At 34.7% G+C, this 12339-nt stretch overlaps 1 protein-coding gene and 1 long non-coding RNA gene across 3 annotated transcripts; one reads left to right on the top strand and one right to left on the bottom strand.

The window, feature by feature from the left end:
• Nucleotides 1–398: 398 nt before the first annotated feature.
• LOC107910152 (aldo-keto reductase family 4 member C10-like) lies at nucleotides 399–2679 on the bottom strand. Its single transcript, XM_016837925.2, has 2 exons — nucleotides 2392–2679; nucleotides 399–949 (listed from the first exon to the last, which is right to left on the bottom strand). The coding sequence occupies exons 1-2, from the start codon at nucleotides 2449–2451 to the stop codon at nucleotides 689–691; spliced, it is 321 nt and encodes a 106-aa protein (XP_016693414.1). The 5' UTR covers nucleotides 2452–2679; the 3' UTR covers nucleotides 399–688.
• Nucleotides 2680–4479: 1800 nt separating this feature from the next.
• Nucleotides 4480–9838, top strand: LOC107910153 (uncharacterized). 2 transcript variants are annotated; one of them, XR_005910255.1, is made up of 4 exons: nucleotides 4480–4621; nucleotides 4844–5069; nucleotides 5168–5249; nucleotides 9652–9837. It is a non-coding gene; the product is annotated as an uncharacterized lncRNA (long non-coding RNA). The 2 variants fall into 2 exon arrangements; XR_005910254.1 differs by having other exon boundaries at nucleotides 4507–5069; nucleotides 9652–9838.
• The last annotated feature ends 2501 nt before the right edge of the window (nucleotides 9839–12339 follow it).

Here is a 12339-nt window from a genome sequence, read left to right as displayed (position 1 = left end):
ACAACGTAAAATCCTAACAGCTATAATTCCTTAAAAGTTACACCAAGGAGTATAACTGCACCGCATCACATGATCAACCAGCACCGTTTCTATTGAAGTTAATATATTGAAAATGGAAATATAACTACACTGCACCACACGATCACCCAGCATCATTTCTCCTGAAGTTAATACAATACTGTTTTCAACAAAGTTATAAGCTAGTTAGGGGTGTTTGACAAGATAACCACTTAACAATTCATACCAAAACCAGAATTAGGTGGAATAAGGTAATGGAATTAAAGCATTGACCATGTAATTAAAAAAAAAGTCAAATAAAATTTTCTTTGACAAGTATAATTTGAGCCATCTACAATCAAAATCCACACAATAACTTAAAACAAGAGTGACATCTTTTCGAAAAAAAAATCATTGATAATTGACATTTCATGATGTTTACATACAAAGACACGCTTGCAGAAATATATGAAACACCTTTTTTGTTTTGTTTATAAGGAAAACTCTGCCACTAACTAGCTCATATTATACTAATAATGTCTTTCATTGACTTTCTATTCATCATCCATGAACTCTAAAAGTATTGCAAACAATGGGGGAGCATCAATAATATAATAAACCGCCCATCCACATGGATTGAATGTAAATGGGACATTTTTATCTTAAAAAAACTGACAAGCTTGCACGGATTTTAGGCGTTTGATTCTGCATCATCTTCTATCTCGTGCACAGCTTGAAGGGGACCGCTACCGAATGTCAGACCTCTGCCCGAGAGATTGTTTAGAGGACCATCTCCAAATAAACATACCTGCGGTTCAATCTGATTCAACCGTTTCCATTCATCGTCCGACAGTGACCAATTGAATATGTCGATATTTTGCTTTATCCTGTCAGGCTTTAAGCTACATGGTAGAACAGTGGTTCCTCTTTGAAAACCCCACCGTAGGATTACCTACAAAAGGAGCAAAGCACAACCACATGATTTAGAATCGTTAGAACTGCTAGACTAGTTAAACATAGCATGTTAGGACAGGAAGCATATCGTGGCTTTTAAGGGCAATAAGTCAACTGAACACGGATGTTCTAGGATGAAGCATTTCTTGCTTTAACTAAATAACCAGAGTAATGCTCATAGGGAATTCAAGCCATTGTTACATTTTATTAAGAGAACCTTGAACTGAGCCAAGATAAAATAATGCACTATCATACACATGAAGCTCTAAGTACACAAAATATCCAAGATCAGAAGGTCCTGATCAAAAGCATTATTCAGTTCCAATCATAACATCTTGATGCTAAAGAAAAAAAGGGCAATCAACTTACTACTACTTGCTTACTGCTCAACATATCCACAATGCACATTATCACATTTAAGGTCTACACGATTGAACACCATTGTAAGTGCATTTGACATGCATTTCTCGATTTCAATCCTTTAAAGCCTTGGACCACTCAGGAAATTGAAACAATAACATACGAGCAATGTTTTTATCTATTATCAATGAAGGTAATATAATATATTTTCTAACAATTGATTGGGTTATTAACACAGAGCCCTTTATTAGCTATTTCTATCCACATTTTTCCCTTTCCTTTTGTATTTTGTTTTTAGTTGGAATGCATAAAGTGCCTAGAAATAAGGTTTGTTCCACCGCTCACTAAACTCAGAAGTTCACTAGATGTATGGATAACGTATAATTGTAGGCTTGCTTTAAAGCTTATTGACCTGATTGAAGAGCTATTCCGTGAATACGCTCTTCATTTGGTGTTTGGTGGAAACGGAAAAGGAAAAAGTGATTGAAAACCTGCTATATGGGGTTGGTGGTAGTTGACAACTGGAAATTCTCTGGTATAGCCATATGTGGAAGTTAAACCGAAAGAGACTCACCATAATATTAGTACTTTCCTAGAGATATACTTCTTTATTAGTTATTCAGGGGTTCACCGAAAATTATATGAACTCGGTTTTAATAATAAAGATATTGCTTTTCATGGTTACATATAACCATAAAAGATATGCAGCTTCCTGTGTCTGGGCAAATTATAGTCATTACTTCATGCAGTCTTCTTTCCTTTCTCGGTAATGGTACAACAGCATGAAAATGATAAATGCATTATCAACACATGGTACAAATGGAGAGTGGTCAAATTTATAGAGCAAAGTGAAACTAAATGAGGCGAGGCAAGTTCTATTCAGACTTCACTTGACCAAAGTTTACCAAGTTTCATCTCTGTACGAGTTCATTTTGAAGCTTAAAACTTATCAAGTTTGTGAGGCAAGCTCAAGTTTAATCCTAGGTTGGTCACGTGGGAAATATTTCATACGCCAACTTTTAAGCAGTTGACTACAAAAAACATATTGGTGGCGTATTTCAAAGTCATTCATTAGCATACCTGTTCGGGTGTCTTTTTGTGCCTATCTGCTATCTCTCCAACAACCGACAATTTCAACATTGGTCCATATACTGATCGAGACCTCCTAAATGAAATGCGAGGAGTTCCAGGTTCATCTTCCCCACCCGATCCACTATCAGACACTCCGGGACTTGAAGTAGGTACTCCCAAAGGTGTGTGAGCAGACACATGGATACCTTTTGATTGGCAAAACTTCACCAGTTCATCTTGTCTCCAAAAAGGATGCAACTCCACCTATAAATAATGTCAAATCAATCATACATGTTGCTGATGACTTTCACCAGATACAGAATTCAGATTTCAGAAAAGGAAAAGTAATCAACTAACTTTGCTGTGAACTGATCTTTAAAAAAATTAAAGAAAAAAGATGACAACTATAAGAACAAAGGTCTCATAACTGGAAAAGTATTACAAGATGAACAAGCATTATTTTGCTTGCATAAGATTCGAGCCTAATATTTGAACACTATTTCAATAACAGCAAAACAATAGCAAGAATGAAAGTTTGCGTAGATGATATCGAGTCATGGAAAAGAAAAAAAACTACTAAAAAAGGAAAAGCATAATATAGAATCACATGTACATGCAATACATAATCTTTTTCCCTCTCAAGTTAATTAAAACAATCGAATAACATTTTATTTCAGTCAAATTTCGAGGCAATCAATTACAAAAGGCTTTTTCTTCATTTCTTTTAAGTGGTATGCAAGGTGACAAGAGACTTTAGCAGCCACTAACGTAGTCAATCAAATGAATCATATTTCTGGTTCACAAAGCAAAAACATGGTTGAATAAAACTCATGTAAAGGAAAATTTACATAATTTATATAGAAGGTTACATGTTTAGCAAATATAAACTCTAAGGTTCATGATAACTAGTTTTAGAATCAACTTAGAGAAATTTCCATTGAAATAGAAGAAATAACATACAGTTCACCCCTTTTTTAAACTCAAAAACAATAAACTATATTATAATCCTTACTGAAGTTTGATAGTTAAGCAAGTGAAAGCATTTGATAATTCCAAAGCCCAGAACCCAAAAGATCACATAAAAGAATTGCATACAGCTCATTTGACTGCATTTATCTTTCTTCCTCAATAAAAATGGAAAAGCAAAGAAATTCTGATCAGTCCTCTCATAAAAATTTTTAACTCCTAACATAGTACTAGATTCATCAAGATGATGATCGTGACAGTTTTCCCAGAGACTTCCACTTTAACACCAAAAATCAAGTAACAAAAAATTGAATTCCAACAAAATAACAGAATTAAGGGCATGGGTATTGACAATTAAAGGGTAAAGAGAAAACCAAAATCAAAATTTGACCCAACAAAATAGAAGAAATGAAGCTGTTGGGAATCACCTGAAAGAAGTATAGTTATAGAATTCAACATCCAAACACATGAAAAGAAGTGAAGCAGAGGAGAAAATGGTTTGTCCCAAACGAAGAGCCAAGCTAGCGCTAGTTCCCAATGCCCCTGGCACTTGCTCCATCATCTTTCGAGTCAGCTTACCTCTCCGTTTCTTCATCTTTAAATTCCCAAACAAGAAAGAAGAAAATAGAGTTTCAAAGAAAGTGAAAGAAGTGGTCTTCGAAATTCCAAAAAATTATGCTTGCAAAAATGGTTCCACCTTTGGGTTTTGTTTCTATGATGAAGACCTTGGAAGAGAGAAATAAGAAAAGGAAGAAAGTGTTTTTTCTTTTTAAAATTCTGAAAATAGGAGTTATATTGTTTTGACATAGTTTCATTCATGTCTGTTTCAATGTCTGTGAAACCCATCTTCAATGTCTGTTTCAAGATTTGCATATAGACAGAGGGAGCAAATCGGCAGAAAGGGTAAAACAGGGAGGGGAAACCGAAGGGGCAACTAATCTGTAGAAAAGAGGGGGATTAGAAATCGGTGGTTTTCACCGATTAGGAAGGTAAAGGATTACACCCGTATTAGAAATACATCAAACCAAACGATGGAATACAGTCGCATTAGGTGGGGCCCACCGATTAGGGGTGTATTGGCTATGCCAATACACCAAACCAAACATGCTCTTAATGATAGCAGGTTACCAATGTTACTTTTTCTCTGCTACCTTTTATTGCAAACAGAGAGACTTTTCATTTTTCAATCCGGTGGTCTTTGCCAAAGTCTCTCCTCTCCAAGGTTTCTCCTCTCCAGCGCATTTTGGACCAATTCTGGGATTCCCCTCTCCAGGTAAAAGCTTTCTCCACTCTTGAGAGCCTTCATTGCAATAGTGTCAGCATAGATGTTATTAACTTTTGGGATAAAAGAAAACTCAACCTTCTGGTATCTGCGTTTCTTGCTCTGAATATCTCTGATTATTGCTCCTATGACCGATCTATCAATACTTGAACTTTGGCACTTCTTGATAACCGTTTTTGAATCTCTCATAACTTCAAGTATGTTGATTCCCAGACTAATACCTAGTTTTACTGCTTGTAATCCTGCATATGCCTCTGCTGTAAATGGGTCTTCTATATTGGAGTGATGAACTGCCTGTGACGCCAAGATTTCTCCTTCCCCATTCTATGCTATTAGTCCCGATGCCGATCTGAACGTCTGACGGTCAAAAGCTGCGTCGAAATGAACTGTTGCCCTTCCCCTTTTCAACACCTGGTGACACTTATCTGAAGAGTGTAAAGTAAGTTTATCTTCCTTTGTTGCTTCAAGTTCTGAAATATAGCTTCTAACTTTCCTTGCGATTTCAGTTCCTGATACTTTCTTTTTCTCATACACCAGTTGATTTCTATTGAACCAAATAAGCCAGAGACCACAACAGAATATTCGAAGTTGCTCATCATTTCCTTGTCCAAAGATTCCAGTAAGCCAACTCCATATATTTTCGTTACTCTGATTTAGTACCCATGACATATTTAAGTGACTCCAAACCTCAATCACTGTAGGGCACTATTGAAAGATATGGTAACTGTTTTCTTCTTCACAATCACACCTGGGACACTGGGTATTCACTATTACCCGCTTGATTTTGAGGTTGCAAAAGGATGGGATGAAGGTCCATGAGATCCTCCAAGTCATCATTTTTATCTTAGATGGGATATGTAAATTCCAAAGCTTTCTGTAGAAATTTGTAGTTTCGGTATGTAAAATTAATTCATTAGGATCCAATAAAGACTCATGTAAAAGTTTATAGGCGCTCCTCACTGAAAACTCCCCGGTCGGCTCCCCTCTCCAAACTTGAAAGTCGTCATGTTCCGTCTCCGCCAGTGGTATCTTCAAAACTTTCTCAGCAATATCCGGTCGGAAGGTATCTTTTACCATCTCTATTTTCCACCTTCTGTTACATGTGTCAATTAATTTCGAAACTAATTCAATATTTCCACTAACTTCTTGGTTCGATATTCTAACCATTTTATTGCCTGGTATCCACAGATCATCACAAACTGAAATTTTATCACACCTCCCCACCCTCCAGCAAAGACCTTTTTCAAGTAGACCTTTCGCAGACCATACACTCTTCCAGGTAAACGACGGTAAATTCCCCAATCTAGGTTTATAAAAGTCTGAATCGGGATAATACTTAGCTTTCAAAACATGCGCCAATAATGAATCTGGATAATTAACAAGACGCCAATCTTGTTTCGCTAATAATGCAATATTAAATTTCGCAAAATTACGAAAGCCAAGGCCTCCATCTTCTTTTAACAAACATAAATTATCCCAAGTGCACCAATGTATACTCTTCCTGTTCATTCTCTTCCTCCACCAAAAATTAGCAACAATTCTTTCCAAATCTGCACAAAGGGTCTTAGGGAGAAGAAAGCAATTCATCGAATAAATTGGAATAGCTTGTAGAACCGCTTTGATAAACACTTCTTTCCCCCCTTGGGAGAGAAATCTAATACCCCAATTATCAATCTTTTGTTTGAGTCTATCCTTCAAGCTTTGAAAAGATGACTTCTTCCGTTTCCCCACCAAACTAGGCAGCCCTAGATACCGTTCAATATCATTAGCTCTTCTAACTCGAAGAATCTTTGAGACATCACCCTTTACCCCTCCTCTGTATTTGTGTTGAAAAAGATCGCTGATTTTTCATAATTTACACATTGCCCTAAGTTTATCTCGTATTCCTGTAAAATCTGTTTTAAAGACTGTGCCCCCCTTTCAGAAGCTTCTGCAAATAAGATGCAATCATCTGCAAAGAGTAAATGGGAGATAGCTGGTCCTCTTCGGCTTGCTTTAACTCCTTTAAGAGTATTCTCTTCTTCTGCAAGCCTTATTAGACTTGAAAGTCCTGCACAAAGAAGAAATAAGAACGGACTTAGAGGGTCTCCTTGTCTTAGGCCTCTAGATGGAGTGATTGTTTGCCCTCTATTACCATTGACTATCACTTCATATGAGACTGAAGAGACACAATTTAAAACTGATTCAATCCAATCAGAATCAAATCCCATTTTTTCCATTACCCTTTCCACAAACCCCATTCAACCCTGTCATATACTTTACTCATGTCTAGCTTGACAGCCATGAATCCTTTTTTCCCCACCCTCTTGAGTTTCAGAGTGTGAAGAATTTTATAAGCAAGAAGGACATTATCTGAAATCAGCCTTCCAGGAACAAAAGCACTTTGTGCTAAATCAATACATTTGTGAATCACTCTCCGGAGCCTTCTAGTAATGACTTTAGCTATCAATTTGTAAATCACATTACATAAGCTAATTGGCCTAAATTGAGTAATCCTTGAAGGATTTGGGACTTTTGGGATTAGCACAATATTTTTTTATTAATTGAACGTAAATCCATACCTTCATTTAACCTCTGGAGACAAAAACCAAAAACATCCTCGCCTATAATTGGCCAACACTTCTGATAAAATAGGGCTGGAAATTCATCCTCACCTGGAGCTTTTGTAGGTCCCATTTCTGAAAGAGCTTCAAATATTTCCTCCTTTGTATATCTTACCTTCAGATAATTATTGTCCTCCTCTGAAATACATCGTTTGATTCCTCTCAGAATCCTCTCTAAATTTCTTTGTCCTCCTGTTGAAAATAAGTTCTGAAAGTACTCCCTAGCGATTGCCTCTTTCTCCTCACACTCCTTTGTCTCCTTTCCGTCTTCAAACTAAAGCCTGTGAATATGATTTTGCTTTCTTCTTTGTGACGCTTGCTTGTAAAAGAAAGCTGTATTTTTATCACTAAGTTTTAACCAATTAACCCTTTGTTCCCAATAGCGTTCATCCTTTTCGATCTCAAGATTCAAATGAATATTTCTGCCAGATTCTCGTCACTTCTATCAGATTCACGTAATGTTGCCAGCTTTGAAGACAAGACCTTTGTTTTCAACTTTGTGTTCTGTTGGATCGTGACCCCCCACCTCTCCAAACCTCTTTTTAAATTTTCCATCCTGTTCAAAAAATCTCCTGTGGAGTTTTTCCAGATTTGTTTGGTTTCGCTAAAGAATGTTACTTCTGTCACCCACCATGCTTCAAACTTGAAATTTCTTCTTCTCATTCCTTTTTTCCTATCAGCGGTATCCAGAAGTAGTGGACAATGATCAGAGAATGTATGTGGAAGGTGCCTAATTAGGGAATTAGGGAATAAAGCACTCCATTGCTCCGTTGCAACTCCTCTATCAAGTCTTTCTTGAATATTCGTTTCATAAAAATTCCCTATCTCCCACGTAAACCACCTACCTGAATAGCCCAAATCATTCAGATTGCATTCCTCAAGCACTTGACGAAAATCTTCCATTCTTCTTTCCTCCTTAGGTAATCCCCCTTTCTTCTTGAATCCATATAAAATTTCGTTAAAGTCTCCACAAACTAGCCATGGATAATCTCCATTACACCGTAATTGTCTCAACAGATTCCATGCGTCACCTCTATCCCACGAGTATGGAGAACCATAGAAACCTGTAAATCTCCATCTTTTATTATCTCCTCCTTCCTCGACAATCACATCAATATGTTTATCTGAGAAACTTTGAAGCGTAATAATAACATTTCCTCGCCATGCAAGACTTAGTCCACCTCTTGATCCAATAGAATCTACATCAATTCCGCATTGAAACCCACAGCTTCTTCGAATTTTCTCCAGCCGAAATTTATTTACTTTTGTCTCCATTAAGAAGATAATTTGGGGATAATGTTGCTTCAGCGAATGCCGAAGTCGTCGGACTGTCCGAGGATTCCCCAAATCTCGAACGTTCCAGCTTAAGATTTTCATTGCGACCGGTCAGCTTGCCTCTTGGCAGCCGCCGCCGATAACAAATGGTTGACTTCAACCTTTTTCCTATTCCTCCTTCCCATCTTATTACTTTCCTCAATCTCCCCTCTAACCCTCTTTTTCCCCTCTTCACATATAACCACCTCACTCTCCAGATCATGCTCTATCGCCATGTGGTTATTGTCAACGATTTTTCTCATTCCCTCTAAACCTGAGGAGACCCCATTACCTTTCAAGTTGAAACGTAAATTGGGATCAGGATTACTTTCAAATTTCCTTGCCATCCTCCAGTCTCTATTTCCCTGGAGTTTATCTCCTTTATTTCCATTTGAAAATCCTCCTTCCTCCCTTAACCAGACACTACTCATTGCTTGGGCTCTTCTTGACTGTGCTCGCAAAGACAAATCCTATCCCATCTCACCAATTTCCACCCCTGCCTTCATTTTTATTTCACAAAAAGAATTATTATGACCTAGGCGGCCACAATAAAAGCAAAAAAGTGTTAATCTCTCATACTTAAATCTGACGTAAGAGCATTTATTTTGAAACTTGTTTTTTCCTTTTGAGAGGCCGTCTAATATCAATCTGTATTCTAATCCGCATATAATTCATATTCTCTTTCCCCAAATTAGCACTATCATACTCTTGGAATATTCCAATGAAATTTCCCAATTGTATGGCCAGATTTTCAGAATAAAAGCCAATAGGAACATCATGTACTTGTACCCAGAAAGATGCTGAAATTAAAGGAATTCTTAACGGATCCTCTCCCCTGCTCAACTTATGCAAAACCAGTAGGTGATTATTAAAAGTCCAAGGGGACCCTTTTAAAACCCTTTCGATATCCATGATATAAAAGAATTTAAAAATATATCTCTTCTCCCTCAAGTCTCTAATTTGAACACCTTTGACCGGATGCCATAAATTAGCCATGGTACTTTTCATTGTTGGATAATGAATAATACTGTCTGTAAGAAAACAACCAACCAAACTTAGAATCTCTTCTTCACTTACCGATTCTACCTCTCCTTGTGCTTGCAGGATTTCTTCTTCTTCATCATCAATAGACAGACCGGCGAAATCTGACTCCATGGACAATTACATGAGAAATAGATTAAGAGAATTATTTCAGACCCTTTAGATGGTAGCCGTCAAACCAAGAAACTTTTGAAAACCTAGACTTGCCAAAGAGGCAGACAGAAACGTGCTAGGGTAGCAGACTTCTTTAAAAGAGTTATATTAAATAAGTTGTTTTTTGCTAAAATTTTTAGCTTTTTAAATATATTTTTAAAAAACACTTTTGAAAAAAAAAAGTTAAAATTTTTAGTTTTTCTTCTCTCAAAAATACTTTTGGTGTCTAATTATTTTTTCACCCTTCTAATAACATAGTGATTTTTCTTTTTTTCCTGATGCTTAATTACAAATGTGTTAAAATCATTAATTAAAAATAAAAAATATTTTTTAAAATGCTAATTACAAATATTTAATGGTTATATTTAAATATTTAAAATATAGTTTATATATTTTAATTAAATTTTATAAATAATTAATATTTATTGCTTAAAAATATTTAAAATTTATATTTCATATATTAAAATATTAACAACAAGTTACAATAATTTTTTTTATATTCTTACTAAACTATAATAATATTAACTAATTTAAATATTATTTAAATGCGTATTTGTTACTTGATATTAACATGTCTAAAATGAACATTTTATTTCTCAAAAATACTTTTTAACAGTAATGTTAAACACTCAAATTTTAAACCAAACATTTCAAAAGTACTTTTCCACAACACTTTTTAAAAACACTTTTCAAAAATATTGCTAAACTAGCCTGAAATATTGTACGTTACTAGTACAAATATGAATTTGACTTAATGGTGGAGGAACTTGACTTCCATGGGTCTCGAGTTCAAGTCATGTTGTGACACATTGAAATCGACACCCGTAGGTGTTGATTCATGCAATTTTAAGTTGGTCAATCTCTTTCTCCTCTCACATAAATTTTGTAGTTTTCTAAATAAATAATAATAATTTCAAAGTAAGTACTCTTTTCTTAAGTGTAATACCCTTTACCTATCCTTGTGACGAGTATGGATAGGAGATGTTATTGTTGGAAAAGAATTTGGTTTGAAAACAAGTTTTTTTGCATAGCGAAAAATAAAAAATTTGCAAACCGCGTTGTTTGAAATAACTATAGCAATAAATTTTTTGTCGAATGCACACCTGTGTTTTTGACTAGATGGATTCTTGTTGTTCTTGACTTTCAACCAAGCGGCCTTCTTCGCTATTCTCATACCACGAACTGCTTCAAGTGTAATCTTAAACGAATTCAAATCAAACATAGAATCAGGAATTATTTACTTTGGTTTCAATAGGAAAGCGAAATTCTCTCTTTAATAGGAATCGATATAATTGTTATTTCAGAAATAGAATTTATACTTAAAAAAGAAATTCTCACTATTTTTGGGAAAAAATAATAATATTTCAAAGTTGTCTCTTTAGCCCTATCGGTACCATCTATTTATAGAGAGAGTGAAACCCTTGTTGATTTAGTTGAAATTTATTTAAATAGAAAAACGAAATCCTAGTTCAACTAAGAGAGCTGGGTGACAACCCTAGTTAAATATATTACGATTTTTTGTCCTATGTATTAACATAAGGGGCTTTTGGGTCTCTTTTGTATCTGATCTAATTATAAGTGCTTCTTGGACTTATAATTTAACTCTTTATAATTCAATCCAACTTGGTACATTTTTTTTATTTTTCAAAATAAACATCATAAATTAATTTAAATAAATAAAATAAATTCCTAATTAAATAAGTTTTTTCAACCCAATTCTAATTCCATTAAAATCATAATAATTTTACCGTAAAAAATTATGAGAAAATATATTTTATATTTCTACTTTCAACGTGTTCACAACGATCAATTAATTTAATTTAATTTTCGAATTTCAATTAACTAATTAATTAATAATTCAAAAAATCATAAGTTAATTTTCTAGTTCATTTCCATTTAGTGAAAACAATCACATTCATTTTCGAATATTTTTTATTTCTCTAACTTCATCATTTCTATCAATTTTTTGTTCATTTGATTGAACATGCAATTCATTCCTGGTTTCAGTGAGTTAACGAAGAGACTGATTAGACATATGTCATTAGAGCTTAAATGATTTATAATTAAGTTACAACTTTTCGCCTAATTAATCTTTGTTGTTTTCAGCTTTCAACTGAATGATTTTCTTCGTTGTTCTCGTACCACGAATTAATTCTAGTGTGGTATTGAACGAATTCGAATCAAATACAAAATAAAAATTATTTATTTTATTTTCAGTGGGCAAACAAATCTCTCTTCAATGGAAATTGATAGAATTGTTATCTCGGAAAATAAAATTTATATTTAGAAATAATTTCTTACTATTTTCGGGTAGAATAACAATATTTCAAAGTTTTATAAAACTTATTGTTTATTTAGCCCTACTGGTGCCATCTATTTATAGGAAGAAGTAAAATCCTTTTTGAATTAGTGTAAGTCAATTTCAATTGAAAAACGTATTTGAACTAGGAGAGAGAGGGGCTAATAGGGTGTGTTTCCCCTCATATGTATTATGATGAGGATTCGAACCTCTCATGTATTGAGTTCAATTATATATACTTCTTAAACTTTTAACCCAACACTTTACACCACGTTTGATTGGGGGGAATGAAATAGAGC

Source organism: Gossypium hirsutum, chromosome D02 (assembly GCF_007990345.1).
Source record: "Gossypium hirsutum isolate 1008001.06 chromosome D02, Gossypium_hirsutum_v2.1, whole genome shotgun sequence".
NCBI classification, from domain to species: Eukaryota; Viridiplantae; Streptophyta; class Magnoliopsida; order Malvales; family Malvaceae; genus Gossypium; species Gossypium hirsutum.
The sequence above is the reverse complement of the archived record's forward strand: the minus strand, read 5'-3'. Positions and strand labels throughout refer to the sequence as shown.

Excerpts from the sequence above, each read along its gene's own strand:
- LOC107910152 (XM_016837925.2), bottom strand. The coding sequence starts at position 2,451 with ATGTTGAAATTGTCGGTTGTTGGAGAGATAGCAGATAGGCACAAAAAG. Across the intron at positions 950-2,391 it reads ACAAAAAGACACCCGAACAG|GTAATCCTACGGTGGGGTTT; the intron begins GTATGCTAATGA and ends CTCCTTTTGTAG.